Here is a 21,083-nt window from a genome sequence, read left to right on the forward strand (position 1 = left end):
TGAAAAAAAACAGTTCAAATAACAAATCTGTATTCTGTTTGTCAGCTCATTTCAAATTCAGAAAATGTATTTGAATTTTAATGTCAACTATGAATAGTGGCTTCTAAACAAAACACAACATTTGTATTTGTACATTTCTTAGTGTATTTACTTATATATTTATTTGCGTTCATTTTAATTTTGTTCAACCACGTTTATCACACAGAACAAAAATATAGAGTGGTAGATTTCCCTCACACACCTTTTTGTAATTATCAAGTTAAAAAAAAAACTTTTGTGGCTGTTAAAAATGTTTTATTTCTATCTACACTTTAGTTTGTTTTATTTTATTTACTTTTTATTTTTATATTTTATCATCTTTATTAAATTGCTAATGTAACTTTCATTCTTCAGATCTTATGCACTTGCTGTTTGTGTATATAGCTTTACAGTGTGTTGATATTCATATTTTTCTTATAGAGGTAAATCAGTTTTCATACCCTCACTCTCAACTTCTATTATTGTTTGACTCAAAAAAATAATAATTTACTCATCATCTCCCTGCCGTTCCTATGGCAACAAGAAGAAAAAGTGTGCAAGAAACCTGTCCCTGAACACTGTAAAGAAAAAAGGAGCAATTGAGTGCTTGTACAACAATAGTCATCTGGAACACCCATGTAACACAGTCCTTGCACCCTGTAAAGCTGCTCTGATTCATTTTTAACCTGGCATACACAAAATCCATTACATATACCTATAATTATGAAACCTCAGAATACAATGGCTTTTACTGGATTTTCAAGTAAAACAAAACCAAAACAACCACTACAGACAAACAATTGACTTTGATTGATCAATATATAGTCAAACAAGCTTTTCCCAAGAAATTACAGAGAGTTCTTTAAAACTTGTCTCTTGGGAAAAACACTTTCAGCTGTTGTACTAAATATGTTAGTTCTCTTCAAATTCAGATATAATGGATAAAAAAAGCCTGGACAATTACATACATGCATGCATGCAGCAACATAAATTACAGAATGACAATACACTTATCAAGTAAACAATTGCATTTCAGTTTTAACCTTCCTGATGTGCTTTCAGAATAATCAGTGGATATTTTTAATTGATGACCATTGCAGTCTACTGAGTGCAGTGTTAATACCTTTTGCGAGAAAATATCCATTTAGACGACAACACATTTTAATCAGGGTGCAGGAATGTGGGCGGGTGTGAAATCATAATTATGTGGCTTGTTGTTTGTTGTATTTATAGAATTTGAAATCATGAGTCCTCCTGTGGATATTTAATTTGTCTATCTATCGGTTCATTTTCTGCACCTGTTTATCCAATGTATAGTTACAGGGAGTGCCGGAGCCAAATTATTTTACATACAGCAGAACTGGAAGTGGCTTTAAATCCATTTCCAGATTAATGCGCCTCAATATGGCTCATTCTTTGTGATTGTAAGATGTAGTACTTTGACGCTTATTCCCAAACCAGACCAGTTTACTGAGGTTTACCAAAGGTGTGGCCTTTCTTTAATGAGCATCTAATTTGTACCTAATTGCAATTGCAGGCACTTGACATAGTGCTAAAAGTCTCTTTTGAGATAAGCACATTCTACACAGAATCACCGATCACCACCAGGTGCACATTAGTTAGACAGGCTGTCAAACTTTCTGTGATATCAAGGTGACAATGCTCTGCTGCATGCTATTTCTACCAAACTGTTGCTGTTATAATGACAAAATGTTCTGTTTTAGTGCTTTGGCCAGTCAAATCAAAGAAGGCAGGCTTTACAGTTCACGAATGCTGAACATGAATTCCAATGTGACGGTGGCAGTGACTTTAGCTCAGGGGTGCCCAAAAGGCCAATGGAAGGCCAATGTCCTGCAGAGGTTAGCTTCAACAGTCTTCAACACACCTGCTGGGAAGTTTCTATACTATGCCTAGTAAGACCTTGATTAGCTGGTTCAGGTGTGTCTAATTGGGGCTGGAGTTAAACTCTGCAAGATACCGGCCCTCCAGGACCGAGTTTGGGCAGCCCTGCTTTAGCTAGACCAGTGGTTCCCAACCACGTTCCTGGAGGTCCCCCCAACACTGCACATTTTGCATCTCTCCTTTGTCTAACACACCCATTTCAGGTCTTGGAATCTCTACTAATGAGCTGATGATCTGAATCAGGTTTGTTTGATTAAGGAGACATGAAAAACATGCAGTGTTGGGGGGCCTCCAGGAATGTGGTTGGGAATTACTGAACTACCAAAAGTAGTGCAAGGAAGCACAGCTGGTGAATCTGCATAAGGGTCATGGGTGCTCAAAGGCTTGTTGAACTGTGTTGAGCTGATATTTAAAATTTAAATGCTGGCCATGATAGAAAGGTGTCAGAACACAGTGTGGAAATGGCCGAGTGTGTGTCGTGAACCTGGGGAAGAGATTGCAGCAAGACATGCCATGGGCCTTATGGGCAGCACGCCAACATACAGCGCCGTTGCACTCCGGGTGTCCCGTGTTTGAATCCCGACTCGAGGACCTTTCCCGATCCCGCCTCCTATCTCTCTCCCACTTCGCTTCCTGTCGTTTCTGATCTGTCCTATCACAATAAAGGCAAAAATGCCAGAAAATAAATCTTAAAAAAAAAGATATACTATGGGAAGAAGGCGGACTGGTGGAGGAACTTTCACGCTCTGGTTAATGGTCTGCTAGGAAACCTTGGGTCTTGGCATTCATGTGGATGTAACTTTAACACATACCATTGCTCAGGAATTGTTCGAGGAACAGAGAACAAAGACGAACAAACAGTTCAAGGTGTTTGCCTTCAAATTCCCTAGGAACCTAATTTATAAATTGCTGCGTAGAAACCGTCCTACATTTGATTCATGATCATTTTTCAAATCTCTTACTTGGGATTGGCGAGCAGCATAAATTGAACGTGAACTTTTCCACATTAAAGAGACTTTTTATACATCTGGACTTTGGTGTGGCAGACATCACAATCATGCAGTGTTAGGGGTTCTCCAAGACTAAGATTGAGAAACACTGCACTAAGACAAAGCTGCCCAATCCTGCTCCTGGAGGGTCAACATCATGCAATACACTTGCCTGGAAGTTTCTAGTGAGTCTGAAAACCTTGATTTGCTGGTTCAGGTTTAATTCGGGTTAAACCTTAACTATGCAGAACAGCTGGCTTCCAGGAACTGGTTTGGACAACACTGTAAGACCAGATGGTTATGGACGTTTTTTTTTTAAAAAAAAGAGGACACAGATCTCAATCTGATTGAACATCTATGGTAAGGGTGTCCAAACTCAGTTCTGGAGGACACCGGCCCTCTAGAATTGAGTTTGGACACCCCTGATCTATGGGATGTGCTGGATCAATAAATTATTTGTAGGGCATATTAAGCATCCATATTACTTTGACACCCCTATCATGAGAGGCATGGTTTTTCTTTATTCCCTTTAAAACAGGGTTCCTCAAATGCAGGGCCTCATTTATAAAATGTTGCACAGAAACCATCCTAAATTTGGTCTTAAGATCATCTCTCAAATATGTGTGTATGTGTGATTCATAGAAAGAACGTACACAATCGCACATATGCATCTGTTTTAGATGTGAAATCTATGAATCGCAAATAATCTTGAACTTGTGAACAACTGTATGGTTTCATCTCCCTGCCTTGTAAATGACTCCTAAGTATTGTAATTAACATAAAATATCACCATCAGAATCCAAATCCAATGTTGTCAAGTATAAACATTTGTGGACTAGAGTGACCATCAGGTTATTGGTCACCACTCTAGCCAAGGCCCTTCTCCATCAATTGTTCTGTTTTCAGGAGGCCAGCTCTAGGTAGAGTTGTGGTTGTTTCAAACTTCTTCCATTAAGGGTAATGAAGACTACAAGCCTCTGTGAACCTCCAATGCTGTTTGTTCTGAACTCTTGCCCAGATGCAGTCCTGTCTCTGAGCTCTACAGGCAGTTTTTTTTTTTTTACCTCTACCTCAAGTCTTTCTGTTAGATCAGGGGTGCCCAACCCTGTTTCTGGAGATCTACTATCCTACAAAGTTCAGCTCCAACCCTGAAGAATCACACCTGAACCAGCTAATTAATCTCTTAAGTAGCACTTGATAATTAAAGACAGCTGTATTGGAGCAGGGCTGGAACAAAAATCTGCAGGCAGGTAGATCTCCAGGAGCAGGGTTGAGCAGCCCTGTGTTAGATCTTTCATTAGGATTTCCAAATCATACCCATTCAATTAAATTTGCCACAGGTTAACTTCACTCAAAGTGTAGAAAGATCTACAAGCAATATGAATACTCCTAAGCTAAATTTCAACTGTCACAGATAAGGGTATGAAAACTTATGCAATGGAATCATTTAGGTTTTTTAAATAAATTTGCAAATATGTTAAAAACTTGTTATTTTGCTTTGCATTATGGTGTATGGAGTGTAGACTGATGTGGGTAAAAAGTAATTTAAAGCAGTTAAACATACGGCAGCAACATAAAATGTGAAAAAAATGAAGGGGTGTAAATACTTTCGCAAGGCACGGTCTTTGTGTATGATTTGGCCATGAGAATTATGTCGGTAATGACAACAAAATTACAACATTTATTTTAGAAATAAATTATTTTAATTTACGCTTCAGTGTGTCTATGTAACTCTTAGCGCTATTGATCAAAATTTGACATTTTTCTGCTACAAATTAAAGTTGTTTGGATCTACAACTTAAACTCTGTAAATGCTACATACAAAAGTACTCAAACCTCAGTTTTTATTTGCCTCAGCAGGCCATGTATGATTTTACATTTACAATCAGTCGTGTTGTATTTTACGTTTACACTTGGCTGTAGTCCTGAATGTTTTAGAGGCACACTGGTAAAAAAAAATTTTAACTGACTTTATTTGTGGATCATAGACAAGATGCAGTTCAAAATTATTGGAAAATATTAACAAATACTACCAAAATGATTACCATTCTAAGGCTGGGCTGAAGGTCTTTGGATGGAAAAAACACTTTTGTAAGTAAAGCTCTGTAATTGTCAGAGCACCACAAAAATGTCACTTTCCCCTCTCATATCTCTGCACTCAGAGAGGAAATGTGTTGTGAGGTTGAATTCAGTCAGTTTATTTCACACATTTAAATTTAGAGCTCTAATACATAATGTAGCAGAATACATTAACGGCTGGGGTTGTTGTAAACAACTGTGTTATTCTGTGACAGATGGTTTTCTCTGGCTAAGGATGATATCTTTAATGTCTCTGGTGAGACTGTGAAGCTCTTTCTGAAGGCCTTCAATGTCATCAGAAACAACAGGACTGTCTTCGGCTCTCTCTCCAAGACTGCTCTTCTTTTCCGGGCCATGACCCTGCACTACCAGCTGCTTGACCACCAGACTCTGGTACTGAGACAGCAGCTTGTGCTGATCCTAAAACACACACAGGGACAAATATGAATCACTTTAAAGGTTTTGTTTAGTAATAAATTGTATTTTCAACTAAAGAACAGGACTGCTATACTAACTATGCACAGGCTGATGGACAACAGGGAAAAACAATGCTAAATATAAATATTAAAATGCAGTGAACCATAAGCTTATCACATAAAGACCAGTTAAGAACTACCATTTTATGGACTGTGCAATGACTGACATTGTCTAATACTTGTCTGTATATTACAGTTGTGTATTTCTTCACACATCTGTTTTACTGTAGGTTTTGGGGACACATATTTACCTCAGGAATCTTGCCTTGCAGGAAGCTGATAATCTGCGGCACACAGCGTCCAGGTGCATGAAGCATGCAGTGTGTGACGTTTTGGAAGAGCAAGACGCTGGTCAGATGCAGCACAAGTGCAGGGTCTTCTGTATCTCTCAACTGCTCCGACAGGGCCTGACGGTGCACAAAGAGAGACTGCCTGCAAACACACACAACAACCATATGTGAACCTTGTTAGACAATGACCACATTTGCTTCTAAATAGCTATAGTTAACAAATAAATATGTAATCAAATGAATTATATGAACAATCAGAATTCACAGCATTTTATGTTGCAATGAAATGAATCTATTTTTCTAAATGCATGTTATATATCTTATTGTGAACAATTCATCTATTCATAAGTTTTGTTTTGTAAAAAATGTTTTGACTTCTAGTAACTGGACTTTCTGGTGAAAAAGAGACTTCTCTCTGGTGACATCTGCAGGACTTCTCCAATCATTTAGTCAGCTTTAACCACCCCTCCAAGATTACCTTCATCTGCCACCACTTTGTCAACAACCAATGCATGGAACCCACACTGTACAGTGAGGGGAAAAATTATTTGATTTACTGCTGATTTTGTCTATTTGCCCACTGACAAAGAAATGATCAGTCTATAATTTTAATGCTAGGCCTATTTAAACAGTGAGAGACAGAACAACACCAAAAAAAAAAAAATCCAGAAAAATGCATTAATGAGAGAAATAAGTAAGCAAAACACGACTTAGTACTTGGTGGCAAAACCCTTGTTTGCAATCACAGAGGTCAGATGTTTCTTGTAGCTGGCCATCAGGTTTGCACAGGAGGGATTTTGTCCCACTCCTCTTTGAAGATCCACTCACAAGTTATTAAGGTTTTGAGGCTGACGTTTGACAAAATCTAACCTTTAGCTCTCTCCACAGATTTTCTATGGGATTAAGGTCTGGAAACTGGCTAGGCCACTTCAGGACCTCAATGTGCTTCTTATTGAGCCACTCCTTTGCCCTGGCCATGTGTTTTGGGTCATTGTCATGCTGGAATACCCATCCACGACCCATTGTTAATGCCCTGGCTGAGGGAAGGAGGTTCTCACTCGAGATTTGACGGTACATGGCCCCATCAATCATCCTTTTAATGCGGTGCAGTTGTCCTGTCCCCTTAGCAGAAAAACATCCCCAAAGCATAATGTTTCCACCTCCATGTTTGACGGTGGGGATGGTGTTCTTGGGGTCATAGGCAGCATTCCTCCTCCTCCAAACACGGCGAGTTGAGTTGATACCAAAGAAGTTAATGCCAAAGAACTCTATTTTGGTCTCATCTGATCAACACTTTCACCCGGTTCTCCTCTGAATCATTCAGATGTTTACTGGCAATCTTCAGACGGGCCTGTACATGTGCTTTCTTAAGCCAGGTGGACCTTGCGGGGACTGCAGGATATTAGTCCTTTCTTGGCGTGTGTTACCAATTGTTTTCTTGGTGACTATGGCCCCAGCTGCCTTGAGATTATTAACAAGATCCTCCCGTGTAGTTCTAGGCTGATTCCTCACCATTCTCATGATTACTGAAACTCCACAAGGTGAGATCTTGCATGAAGCCCCAGACGGAAGGAGATTGACAGTTAATTTGTGTTTCTTCCTTTTGCGAATAATTGCACCAGCCGTTGTCACCATCTCACATCGCTTGGCGATGGTCTTGTAGCCCATTCAAGCCTTGTGTAGGTCTACAATCTTGTTCCTGACATCGTCGGACAGCTCTTTGGTCTTGGCCATGGTGGAGAGTTTGGAATTAGATTGATTGATTGCTTCTGTGGACAGATGTCTTTTATACAAGTAACAAACTGAGATTAGGAGCACTCCCTTTAAGAGAGTGCTCCTAATCTCAGTTTGTTACTTGTATAAAAGACACCTGGGAGCCAGAAATCTTGCTTATTGATAGGGTAACAAATACTTAATTCACCTATTAAAATTCAAATAAATGTATAACTTTTTTTAAAATGTGTTTTTCTGGATTTTTTTGTTTTTATTCTGTCTCTCCCTGTTAAAATAAACCTACCATAACCAAAAACAAACCATAATTATAGAATAATAATTTCTTTGTCAGTGGGCAAACGTACAAAATAAGCAGGGGATTAAATAATTTTTTTCCCTCACTCTACATTTTTTGTACATCATAATATGCAATTAAAAGATCTGTTGCTACTTCCGTTTCATCACTACTTTAACATCTCATGATTTTGACTGCAATTTACTATGAGTGTGTGATACATGGTTTTCTGTGATTGTGTTTCCTGTGGTTTAATTAAACTACATCTTTGCATTAAACGCCATGTGCAAACACATGTTTGTGATTAATTTTTATAATCAGTTTTTAAAATAAATAATCTGAAAGAAAACTTTCCACTTACAGCAAACTAGTGGTAAACCTTATTAGAAAACAATAATGACTTAAATATAAGAATAATTTGTAATTATTAAAACAAATAAATGTCAACCTCCAGCTAACATGTTTAACTTTAGCCTCTCTAAAAGCAATACAATGCATTTGACTCCTTATATCCTACTCTTACTAGGTGAACAATAATAAAAAAGACATTACAGATGTCTCAGGTGATCATTACAGATGCAGTGCTGGAGAATGGAATTGATTTTACCTCTCCCTTTTCTTGTCAACTTTCTTAAGAAAAAGCCCGCACTCTTCTGCACTTGTCTCCAAACATGACAAAAAGTCTTCAATGGCCTGCAAGTGTCAAAAAAAAAAAATTCTGTTACTTTGTTCTTCTAACCTATAACAACTGACATTAAAATATAATGCAAATGTAGTCTCTCACATCTTCTCCATTCATTTTGTTGGAAAATCTGTGAAATTATCTGGAATGGATTTAAACATTACAATAATCTACTCTTTTTATTAATAGCTGAGAGCATTATCAAATGATTTAATTATTCATAAAAACATACACTGGGCAAGAGATGTGTAGAACTGTGTAAAGGTCAGGTGTTTGAACTGAAATTTGACTTGTTCTGAGCACAGATTCCATGTAGTGTCATCAAACGCACCTTTCCACTGAGACTGTTGTGTAGCTTCATTAGAGGAGATTTAACTTCATCTGAGAGCTTTCCAAGAATCTTCAGCCTGATCTGCAATGCAGTAACAAACAGACACGATATATATGTAAAAGAGAGACATACAGGTATTGATAAAAATCCTGCTTTTATAAAAATATAAACATTTTTTGTCCTCCATAACTCTAAATACACTGCTCTGACAGTTCTTGGTACTGAGTGTACAAGTTCATGACAAAATTTTCACATCGGTCCTGTTTAACTCCTGGAGGACAACCTCCTTAAATGCCCTGGTCTTTAATGAGGAGTGTTGCTCAGCTCGTCTCTACAGAATTTCGCACAGGTGCTTAAGAGTGTTAAGATTGGGTTAAATACATGTTCACCTTGGGAGAATGAATATCTTCATTGTCATATTGAAAAAATGCCCAACAATGCAGTGAATGAGGAAAGGGTAGCAGTTTTTTGTATTACTTCACACAGTGGTGTGTAAATTTATGAAACCACTGACAGCATTAATAAAGCATTGCACCTTCAGCACTCATACATCCCTATATAAGAGCTTTACCACTAAACGTCACTGTGGGAACCAGGCACTTCTCACTGTACTCCTCCTCTAGCAACATTATAACATTTTGGATGCTGTTAGATCCAAAATTACTGACTTGGTCAACTGCATGTCACTTCTGCAGGCTGCATCTTACTCTGTCAGATAAAGTGTCACTCTTTTCATAGCTTTTGCCTGCTCTGAGACACTTTCTTACTAAATAATTTTAACATTCTTCTTTGGTAACTGATCAAGCAGACTAGCTGGAATATTATATCTCTAAAGAACCCTAACATGTCTTCTAAGTAAAGAGTAATAGCTGAATATGTTGGTTTCAGAGGGGGTGTACTCATTTATGCTGTGTACTGTACATATTATAAATACTTATTTTTACCCATTATTGTTGTGTGTTTGGGGTTCAGTTCAACCAAATATACTAATTAAAAAGTGGAACCAGAATGTTTTTTCATGCACTGACATAACTACTTCTTCATTAGTTACTTCGCGAATTGTATCTTAAAGGGGACATCGGAGGAAGATTTCACTGTTTTATAAAATTTTGGATTTAGTTAGGTTTCTATATTAGACTCATTTAAACAGCCTGATTACTTAAGTTTGGCAAATTATTATAATTACGGTCATTCTAGAACCGCCCCTTGTTTACCACTGAATATTTTGTTTTATTGTGTAATGCATCAGATTACAGAAGTAAAGTGCTGTGAATGCTGTTTAATAATGTACAGATTAGGAAATAACAGTTGACTGTACCTCACTGGTGATGGCAGTCGAGCTGTCTGAGGTTATATGCTCAGCTGCCACAAAGCTCAGCAGCACATTGGTCACATCCGTACATACAGTTTTCAAAACATGTCTGGCAATGGTAGCCTGAGTCTCATCTGGTGTGTACAGGGGGAAAAAAAGGAAAATTTAGCAGACGATAGACTAATGGATTAAGAAACAATGCTGTCATTTCTGGTAACTGTGTATGCTTGATGCCTAAACCACTATAAACAGTATGCAATTTTCTTTTCCGCAGAATAGCCAAGGAACTAAACCATATGATTCCAGACAACTTTAAAATTGAGACAGTTCATCAGACATGTCTATTAGTTTAAAACTCAAAGAATGAAAGCTAAAGAGACAAACCTGAGAACAGTTTGGTTCCTTTCTCAAAGAGGCGGATGTTGTTGTACAAGTTGTTGATCTCATCCTGAAGATCCTTCATGTTTTTCTTCCGACTCCCTCCTGCTCCAGCTGAACTTGTGGACATTATAGCTGCAGTGACCGCTTCTTGGTACATTTTACTCAATGGCCTGGGAAAAAAAACATTTCATTTTCCAAACTTTGTAGAAAAACAACCTCAAGGCCTGTTCACACCAAGACAAATGTTCTGTGTGATGATTTGATGAGATAATTAAATTTGTATGCGCATCTGTTTAGACCAACAATAACACAACATGCTGTTACTGTGACATTTTTATAAAAAAAAAAAAAGATATTCCAATCCAATCAATCTGTGTGAGGTAGAAATGATTACTTTAAAGTTAGTATTTTAACTTTTTCATAAACACTTCATGCTTGTAAAAATGTCTGTTTTTGGTTGCTTGAATATGAAAGCTTGAATATCATGGTTTGAACCTTTGTATCTGCTCTGCTAGTTCCTGCAGCATCTCCTCAGAGCTGTCACACACTTTCTCTTCCAGCACCTCTATGATCTCCTCCACTGAGAGGAAGGGTATGTCTCCTTGCTTATTTTGACCTGTAACACATGCAAGGTTACAAATTAAAGCAAGAACTACAGCTGTTTCCTACTACCAAAAAAACAACAACAGTTCTTATAGTTAGTTCTTGATACCCAATTCATTTTTTCTTTTGCTGAGTGCCTGTTAACATAAGCCCATCTGTGTTCATACCTTGAGAGGTGTGTGTCGTCTCCTCATCACTGTCTTCCTGTCTCTTGCCCTTCTTTTTTGTTTTGCGAATTCGGATCTCTCGGGCATTTCCGCCTCCACCTCCTTTCACGCTTCCACTGCCCTCTGAGAAACACAGAGCCAACAGCAGGCTTTTTATCAACAGCAATTCCTACTGCAAGAATACAAAAACTACTGCAAGTTGTGAAAATTATAGAAAAAAAACCCAAAACAAAACATGTGACTGACGTAAAATAACTGAGCTTATCGAGCCATACCTTTTCAGCCCCTGTGTTTTTATTATTGAAAAAAGTTAAACTGAAAGGCTAGCTAATAGCTTTTAGTTTGTATTACAGCTGAGACAAGTGGTACCAAGTGTGCCACACGAATCCTGCAAAGTGAACCCAACGCGTTTTGATCACCCCCAGGCGGCAGGCTGCAGTATAGGTCATAAACCTCGCCCTCTCCGTGTAATCTAATGGGACGTGAACCAAACTTAATAAGCAAATTACACTTCGAATAAACGCCTGCTGTGAGCTTTTTAGCCATTTATATGCTAGTGTATTAAGTTGACAAAATGATTTTTTTTAAGGGGTTAAAGGATTAGTTCACTTCCAGAACAAAAATGTCTTTCTTTCTGCAGTCGTAAAAAAAAAAATGCAGTTTAAATGCAGCTTTAAAGGGCTCTAAACGATCCCAGCCAAGGAAGAAGGGTCTTATCTAACAAAACCGTTCAAGATTGTTCTCTGCGATGCACATGAGTACGTCGGGTTAGGGTATGTCAGAACAATCCCATCTTATTTTCTCCTCCAACTTCAAAATCGTCCTACATCGCTGCGGAAGTACCGACCCAGTGTTTACAGAGTGAATGTGCAAAGAAGGTCAAACGCCCTTTACAAAGAAAAAGTGAAACAGCAATGTAGGATGATTTTGAAGTTGGAGGAGAAAATGAGAAGGCAGTTTTTCGACATACCCTAACTGTCTTGAACCAGAGTGCACAGAGTATGCATGCGCATCACAGAGATAGACAAGATGAGCATTTGTGATTAAAAAGTTTGAAATTCATTTAGAAAACAACTGATTGTTTTGCTAGATAAGACCATTCTTCCTCGGCTGGGATCGTTTAGAGCCCTTTGAAGCTGCATTTAAACTGCATTTTGGAAGCTCAAACTCGCAGGCACCATAGATGTCCACTATATGGAGAAAATTCCTGAAATGTTTTCCTCAAAAAAAAAAAAAACAATTATTTCTTTATGACTGAAGAAAGAAAGACATTAACATCTCGTATGACAAAGGGGTGAGTACATTATCTGTAAATTTTTGTTCTAGAAAGTGAACTAATCCATTATCCCCTTAAAAATGCATTTTGTCAACTAAATACACTAGCATATAAATAGCTAAAAAGCTAACAGCAGGCATGGACTACAAGCCACAAAATGAAAATCAGTATTGTCTGTCCTTTCTGTCCTGCTTTGCAAGTATCTGAAATAAACCCTCTTTACCCGCAGCCTTCTTCCGGCGTTCGTCTCGTTTGTCTGTCTTTGAAGAGGTTGAAGTCTCCAACAAAACAGATGCTTGTTTAATATCATCCTCCGTTATCAGAAACACAGGGTTGTTCTTCACTTCCTAAGATTAAAGCAGAGAAGTTAAACATATCCAATCACAATTTCTTACAATATTTTTTGTCCAGAATTACACTATCTCTTATCGGAAACAACACCCTTTTCATGCTAATGTGTTTGCCACAATAGTTCTTGCTAATGTTGAGGCTGCATAAAATATTATGTATCTTATTAGCTCTGGTTGTCAACAATAGACAATGGACCTGCATGTATCCTTTTTTTCTTTTTGCAGATTAAATAAAGTCATATAGGTTTGTCATATAGTCATATAGGTTTGGAACCAGTGTTAATTTATAATTTTTCATATATTATTTTAAGGTTGAATAATGAATTGCTGTTAAGTGTTTTTGTCATTTTAATATTTAATATTTCAGTTTTAGTTATTTCTAGTTAGTATTTCAGTGCTTCAACTTATTTCAATTAGTTGCCAAGACAAGGATACAAATTTTTATTTTTGGATAAACCATCCTATTTACACATTTAGCTGGAGTAATAAAAAAATATATAATTTTTGCCTAGTAGTGTTTTTTGCCTGTATTTAAGCACTTGCCACATTTCGTCAAAACTATGCCAGAGTTCTTTATCGTGCAAAGACAAATAAAGTGAAAAAAAGCAATTTTGTCATTTCAATATGATGTGTGCAGGTACAGAAAAAAGCTTGCATACCTTCTGTGCTTTCTGTTGCATAATATCATCAAATAAAGCAATGCATCCTGTGATGAACTTTTCGCTGACTACAGAAGTGGAGAGAAGCCTTGCACTGGACTGCACATTCATGGCCCTCAGCACTTCGTTCAACAGAATTCCTTCATCCGTCTCAGACAGACTGCTAGGGATCATTGGCTAAGCGAGAAAAACATAATAATTTAAATTTAATTAACTTTAAATTTATGGAGGTTTTTTTTTTATTTAAAAAAAAAATTATAATTAAATAAATAATCATTGCACGACTGTACCTGCAGGTCGACCCAAGTAGCCGAGCTGATAGCCTCCTCCACTGAGGCCTCCAACTGATCTACAATGGCTTTACCAACACACACAGATTTGAGAAAAAGCAATTTACTGGACTTAAACCGCTTCTTTATGTAGCTGACTGGATCAGGTATTCCCAAACGGGTCAGCGCCTCAAACTCTGCAGGAAAAAAAGACACAACTGGACTGAGAAGAGCCTTTTCTGGGTCTCTATTCCTGGAGAAGACGAACTGAACATTTTAAACGCATAAGCTATATATTGTCATTTAAAATAAACACACCTAAATAACCATTCTGTTTGAGAAAGGAGTCAACCCAAGTGTTCTGGGCTTTGGAGTAGATGTCAGGAATGTAAACGGCTTTATCCTGCCTGCCTCCAACCACGGAGCCTTTCAAACGGCCACTGTTAACCAGTTCTCCAAGCACCGCTGTTAAACAAGAAAAGAACAAACACAAGAAGTTTATATGTAGAATGCTCAAATAAGAAATTATTGTGTAAAAAGGCAAACTGCAATACTTACAGTATAACATATTCTCCTGAAAACCGTAGAGATTTACCAAGTTGCTGATCTGTGTAGGCCTATGGATGGAAATCACAACTGTTAAAATGCTACAAGGAAATCCATCTTTAAAGACAAAAGAGACTTGAAGAAAAAGGTAAGATATAAAAAAAGGGACGCTAGAGAAGGTTTATAAAGTTTCAAATATGGACATTTTTCTTACACAAACACATCGATCGCTTCAGAAGGCCTTTATTAGCCCCCTGAAACCATGTGGAGTACTTTTTATGATGGATGGAAAATCTAAATAACTCTGATTGTATTCGTCCAACAGAAGAAAGGCATATACAGCTAGAATGGCTTTATTTTTTACATTTTTGGGTGTACTATCCCTTTAAGAGATTTAATGTGCATTGGTCCAACACATTTATATGGTTAGTTCACCTAAATTTCACCCTCATTTCAAAACCTGTAAGATTTTTGAGCTTCAGCTACCGTATTTCATGTGCAGCGTCAACATTTTGGGTGACTGGGCTTTTAATGAAGGGACAGAAGTCTCTCAGAATTAATTAAAAAAAACATTTGCACTTAAGATGAACAAAAGTCTTAGCGGTTTGGAATGAGTAACTTTCATTTTTGGTTGAACTATTCCTTTAATCAACAGGCTGATTATTTTGATCACATCGTAATAGTAAATGACAGTACGCTTACTAAATATTTTCCATCATCTAGCTATTTCAATTATGATACAGAGGGTGGAGTTGCTTACCTTGTGATGGCACTGAACAGACCACATATGCAAGCTTTGTGTCTGGACAGGAAAGCTTGTGTGAAGATCAATCCCCTGTTGTACTGATCAATCTGACCATCGATTACTCTACCCAGCCTCGAATTCAGCTCCTAGTAGAGTGAACACATTGAATTGTTAGAGAAGGTAATAATACAATTATTAACTGCAAAAGATAGTATGTAAGTATCTTATGTTTGTTGCAGCTCATCTGTAAATGTCTCAAAATCCAAAATTAAATTTAAACCTAGAAATATAGTTTTTCTTAAGTATTTTTTAAAACATAAAAAAACAAATATCATGATATATTAATTAGCAAATAAATTATGCAGATGTACTACATTAACTACTTTGTACAAAACGTCAGATTTTCTTGCTTTTATTGAAGCACACAAGATTTTAAACCATGCTGTGAAAACAGGGATCATCATTATGTGATAACAAAAAACACAATTTAACAATCGTAACTGCAAAACAAGCTGGTTTACAGTACGTAAACATTAAATTCGTAAACATTATAAATTTTAAAAGTTTTGAATAATGATTTCTGAAGGATAATGTGACACTGAAGTGTAATGATGCTGAGAATTCAGCTTTGCATCACTAGAAAAGCTTACATTTTAACAAATATTACGATAAAAAAAACTTATTTTAAATAGTAATATAATTTCACAATATTAGTGTTTTTACTGTAATTTTGAGCACACTTTTGACAGGTACTATACACAAATTGCTGAATGTTTCTCATAAAGATGCATTCTAACAAGAATCACAACACTTCACACAGACCAGACTAACCTCAGTAAGAAAATCTCCAGGTAGATCATACGTTTTGCAAAGCTCTGCGATGTTCACCTTTCCAGCCTCCTGGAGTTTATCATTCACTTCCTCAGCAAGCCGATCTAAGTATGTTCTTTACAGAGAACAAGCATTAAAAGAAGAAATTTATGAGAAACTGCATGACACATAAGCCACCTACAAAGTCTACTAACATATTGACAGAACTAAAAAGCCTTTTAAATAGTTCTCCCTCGATTCTGCAAGTAAAATCCTAAGAACATGTATTAGTTTTTCACTTACTCATCGATTAGTTGACCCAGGATGAGCTGTGTGCCTTTGTCTGTTTTGACGATTTCACTTGCTCTGCTCTCCACATGCACCAAATCAACATTGATGATCTGTGAGAAATATAAAAGAATGCTTAAAGGAATATTTTAGCATAGGATGTAGATGTTTCTTCATTTGAAATTTATCAGTACATCATTTGCTGACCAATTGATCCTCTGCAGTGAATAGGTGCCGTCAGAATGAGTGTCCAAACAGCTGATAAAAACATCACAATAATCCACAAGTTATCCACACCACTCCAGTCCATCAATTAATGTCTTGTGAAGTAAATGATTTATATTATCTGTAAAAGGCGTAGGACTGTAAAATGTTTGTTCAATCATATCCTTGGGGACGAGGAATACGACAGGCTGTCCTTCCTGTCTGTCAACATATGTTTTTACATACCTCCACACACCCTGTTCAACAGTCATGATACGTCTTCAGCGAGTTCCATTACAATATCACAGACCGATGGAGGTGAATTATTGTAATGTTTTCATCAGACGTTTGGACTCTCATTCTGAAAGTAACCCATTCATTGAAGAGCATTCAATCTTATATGGCCTGAGTACATTTTCTACAATTTTTAATTTCGGGGTGAACTGTTCCTTTAAAAAAATTTATTTACGTAAATTATCTCTCCACCCTTTATAAAATGCATATAAAAACTATAAAATGTTGATGTTATGTTACATATCAAACCAACCTTTTGAAGATCCACAACATTAATCCTCCCTTTAAATATAAAGCAAAATGTTAGATTCAAGTAGTCGTTTATTCAAAGCGACATACAGTACACTCATTACAGGGAAATACGGAGCTGAGTCAGCTGCTCATGTATTCTACTAACCTCTCTGCATATACAGCTCATCATGCATTTCTCGGCTGATCTGTGCAGGAGTCACATACTCTTTTCCATCCAGGGTATGAACCACATCTAACTTCTTTTCCTGCACCAGCTTGGCCACGATCTCAATGCAGTTTCTCTCAGACAACCTAAATTCAACACAAAGACAATCATTGTGATTCATTCTGCAATTAAAGGGATAGTTCACCCAAAAATGAAAATTTGATGTTTATCTGCTTACCCCCAGGGCATCCAAAATGTAGGTGACTTTGTTTCCTCAGCAGAACACAAACGAAGATTTTTAACAAATGCCGGTGCAGTCTGTCAGCCAAATAATGTGAGTGGATGGGCACCAGACCTTTAAAAGTAAACAAAAACATGCACAGACAAATCCAAATTACCCCCTGCGACTCGTGACGATACACTGATGTCCTAAGACACGAAACGATCGTTTTTTGCGAGAAACTGAACAGTATTTATATCATTTTTTTACCTTTGATACACAGCCACGTCCATCAGTCATGAGCACGAGTTTAGCATCAGAGATTGTGGGTATAGCGGCTATTCAAAATGGTAATTACTTGCGCTTATCCTGATTGTTCAAACCGATTCAAAGCTAAAAGATTACATTTGCTTGCGCAAACTCATCCGGGACTTTTCACCGATTTCCCCTTACGCCGTTTGCGTATACTACGCCAGAGCGCGTACAAGTGTAACGAACCGGATGCTAAACTCGTGCTCAGGACAGATGGACGTGGCTGTGTATCAAAGGTAAAAAAATGATATAAATACTGTTCAGTTTCTCGCAAAAAAATTTCGATTCGTGTCTAAGGACATCAATGTATCGTCACGAGTCGCAGGGTGTAATTTGGATTTGTCTGTGCATGTTTTTGTTTACTTTTAAAGGTCTGGTGCCCATCCACTTCAATTATTTGGCTATGAGACCTCCACCGGTTTTTGTTAAAAATCTTCGTTTGTGTTCTTCTGAAGAAACAAAGTCACCTACATCTTGGATGCCCCAGGGGTAAGCAGATAAACATCAAATTTTCATTTTTGGGTGAACTATCCCTTTAACAAAAATTCTTAGGTCACAAGTACTTTCTCAAAATGTACAAATCAATAGAGCTATTTCTTGCCTTACTCAAAGCAATATGGAATTTCTTGTAATGAAACTCACTTTTATTAACCCATAAAGCCTGCTGTATCATATTTGGGATCTGAATTATTAATATCTCTAAACATGATCAAACCTTCTTCTATAAATCAAACCAAACAAATCTTCTACATGCTTTCTGTTCTCCGGTTGATATTTCATACTTTTTAGCAAGTTAAAGGCCTTCTAGTATCATTATAAAAATTTAACCTTCAGGTTGTATCACGTATATCTAGAGTTTACATCTCGCAATTCTGATAGAATTGCAAGTTTATATGCGAGTTTGTTTGGTTTGATTTTTAGAAGAAGGTTTGATCATGTTTGAGATCTTAAAAATTCAGATCCCAAATATGATACAGCAGGCTTTACAGGGTTAATAAAAGGGAGTTTCATTACAAGAAATTCCATATTGCTTTAAGGCAAGAAATAGCTCTATTGATTTATACATTTTGTACACTTTTTTCCTTGTAATTGCGACTTTGTATCTTGCAATTCTGACTTTTTTCTTGCAATTTCTCAAAAATGTGAGATATAAACTCCCAATTATAAAGTCGATTTATAGAGTCTTTTTCTGGGAAAAAAAGACTGATATGTTCACAGAATTGCGAGTTCGCAATTCTTACTTAACTCGCAATTTCCAGTTTATATCATATAATTGTGACCTTATAACTCACAATTGCGAGTTTATATCTCACAATTCTGAGAAAAAAAAGTTAGAATTGTAGGATAAGCGGCAATAACTTTTTTTTTTTTTACGTTTTATTTAGTGATGGGCTTCCATATATAACCTTTTGCCTTGAAATCAAAAATAATGTCATAAAGTAAAGCATAAGAATACCTTTTATATTTTCATAAATATTTTAAAATGAATATTTACTGGTCTAATACTAATTAGGTTTACTAGATTTAATTTTAAAGAAAATTATGTTATGATGCATCATATATAATACAACAGGCAGGAAATTTTGAGGAATGTTTACTTTTATATCTCTCAGTTATGAATGTATTGCATTAAACTATACAGAGCTCTAGTCATAAAACTAAGAATTTGGATATAATAATTACTAAGTCATATCATTAGCCGATAACTGATATTCATATGCATTATAAAAGTCTGTTATACTTTTAGGACCTCATTCATTTATGTGACAAAGTATCAAAATTTCATCTTACTTCTTGGCCATATAAGTAACAACATCAGCACAAAATTGCATATTTTTGCTCATGATACCATGGTACTAATTGATTCACATACACATACATAGGCTACAACGTGATTGCAACATGACACGGACCAAAAACACGATGTTACACCAAAAGTGCTTAGCAATTAATAAAAATGATCAGTTCTGACGCGTTATGCAGTAATGATGTTTGTTAATACCGATGACGTTTTAATACGCGACCAGTGTCGCAGGAAACCAAGTCATCAGTTCTCCAATATTTTGCGGATCAAGACTCTTGTCAGCTGCAAATTCTTGTTACGATATACTGATTCAAGGTATAAGAAACTAGGGGGCGGGATGCGGCGCGGCATTGGATTATTCTGCAGCAGCAGCAGCAGCAACAACAACAACAACAACATGGTTTTACCTTTGGACAGTATCTGCAAACTGAGCTCTCTGGAAGTCCGCAGCTAGACGCCTGATTTCCTCCCAGTCTGCCGCCATGACTTTACTTTACAAAACTAGTGTTCTCGATCTACTAAAGCATTTAATTAAGTCTTGATTTTTAAATCAGTTCTGAAACTTCAGCAGTGCTGTCTGACCACATTGACGGTAAAGACACGTCAGGCTCTGTAAACGTCAGACGGAAACGCACAAGGGACAAACTAAGTGCGCGTCATCCAGTGTCAGTACGCACGCACTGTCAAAATATACCCAAAAAATTTAAATGTCGCTTTTACTTATTTATTAAAATTGTTATTTTTATTAATTGACGTATTAAATATTGGCTAATTATTGTAAATAATACACTTGTTCATACAATAAAAAAATAAATAATATTACTTGCAAATTTGAATGTACAAGTTATTATTTTATGCATGTATCTTAAGATAAATGTTATTTACTACTGTTGACGGGTATATGAGGCTGCTACTTCTTGAAATTTTCCACCTAACTAAAAAGCAACATACCAGTGTCCATATGCAAAATAATATCTAAATACATAAGCCTACTTGCAAACTGTCCTGTCACCATTTTCATTCAAGCATTTTTTTAAGGACAAAGGGATGCATTTCACTTTATTATGATTCTAAAATTGCTAGAGCATTTCGTTATTATTTCTGCACTGTCATATAGGCCTACTTCTATACAGGTCCTTCTCAAAAAATTAGCATATTGTGATAAAGTTCATTATTTTCTGTAATACTGATAAACATTAGACTTTCATATATTTTAGATTCATTCCACACATTTGAAAGTAGTTCTAGCCTTTTATTGTTTTAATATTGATGATTTTGGCATACAGCTCATGAAAACCCAAAATTCCTATCTCAAACAATTAGCATATTTCATCCGACCAATAAAAGAAAAGTGTTTTTAATACAAAAAAAGTCAACCTTCAAATAATTATGTTCAGTTATGCACTCAATACTTGGTCGGGAATCCTTTTGCAGAAATGACTGCTTCAATGCGGCGTGGCATGGAGGCAATCAGCCTGTGGCACTGCTGAGGTGTTATGGAGGCCCAGGATGCTTCGATAGCGGCCTTAAGCTCATCCAGAGTGTTGGGTCTTGCGTCTCTCAAATTTCTCTTCACAATATCCCACAGATTCTCTATGGGGTTCAGGTCAGGAGAGTTGGCATGCCAATTGAGCACAGTAATACCATGGTCAGTAAACCATTTACTAGTGG

At 36.8% G+C, this 21,083-nt stretch overlaps 1 protein-coding gene across 1 annotated transcript; it reads right to left on the reverse strand.

The window, feature by feature from the left end:
* Positions 1–4,864: 4,864 nt before the first annotated feature.
* ufl1 (UFM1-specific ligase 1) lies at positions 4,865–20,032 on the reverse strand. Its single transcript, XM_073816552.1, has 19 exons — positions 19,820–20,032; positions 17,077–17,222; positions 16,933–16,961; positions 16,197–16,294; positions 15,915–16,029; positions 15,099–15,229; positions 14,351–14,409; positions 14,111–14,257; positions 13,814–13,989; positions 13,524–13,700; positions 12,738–12,861; positions 11,239–11,361; positions 10,964–11,084; positions 10,472–10,638; positions 10,094–10,221; positions 8,776–8,856; positions 8,370–8,455; positions 5,716–5,896; positions 4,865–5,408 (listed from the first exon to the last, which is right to left on the reverse strand). The coding sequence occupies exons 1-19, from the start codon at positions 19,894–19,896 to the stop codon at positions 5,190–5,192; spliced, it is 2,385 nt and encodes a 794-aa protein (XP_073672653.1). The 5' UTR covers positions 19,897–20,032; the 3' UTR covers positions 4,865–5,189.
* Between the last annotated feature and the right edge of the window lie 1,051 nt (positions 20,033–21,083).

The sequence above is a fragment of the Garra rufa genome, chromosome 13, assembly GCF_049309525.1.
Source record: "Garra rufa chromosome 13, GarRuf1.0, whole genome shotgun sequence".
NCBI lineage: Eukaryota > Metazoa > Chordata > Actinopteri > Cypriniformes > Cyprinidae > Garra > Garra rufa.

Excerpts from the sequence above, each read along its gene's own strand:
- ufl1 (XM_073816552.1), bottom strand. The coding sequence starts at position 19,896 with ATGGCGGCAGACTGGGAGGAAATCAGGCGTCTAGCTGCGGACTTCCAG. Across the intron at positions 17,223-19,819 it reads TTTGCAGATACTGTCCAAAG|GTTGTCTGAGAGAAACTGCA; the intron begins GTAAAACCATGT and ends TGTTGAATTTAG. Across the intron at positions 15,230-15,914 it reads CTGGAGATTTTCTTACTGAG|GAGCTGAATTCGAGGCTGGG; the intron begins GTTAGTCTGGTC and ends TCACTCTACTAG.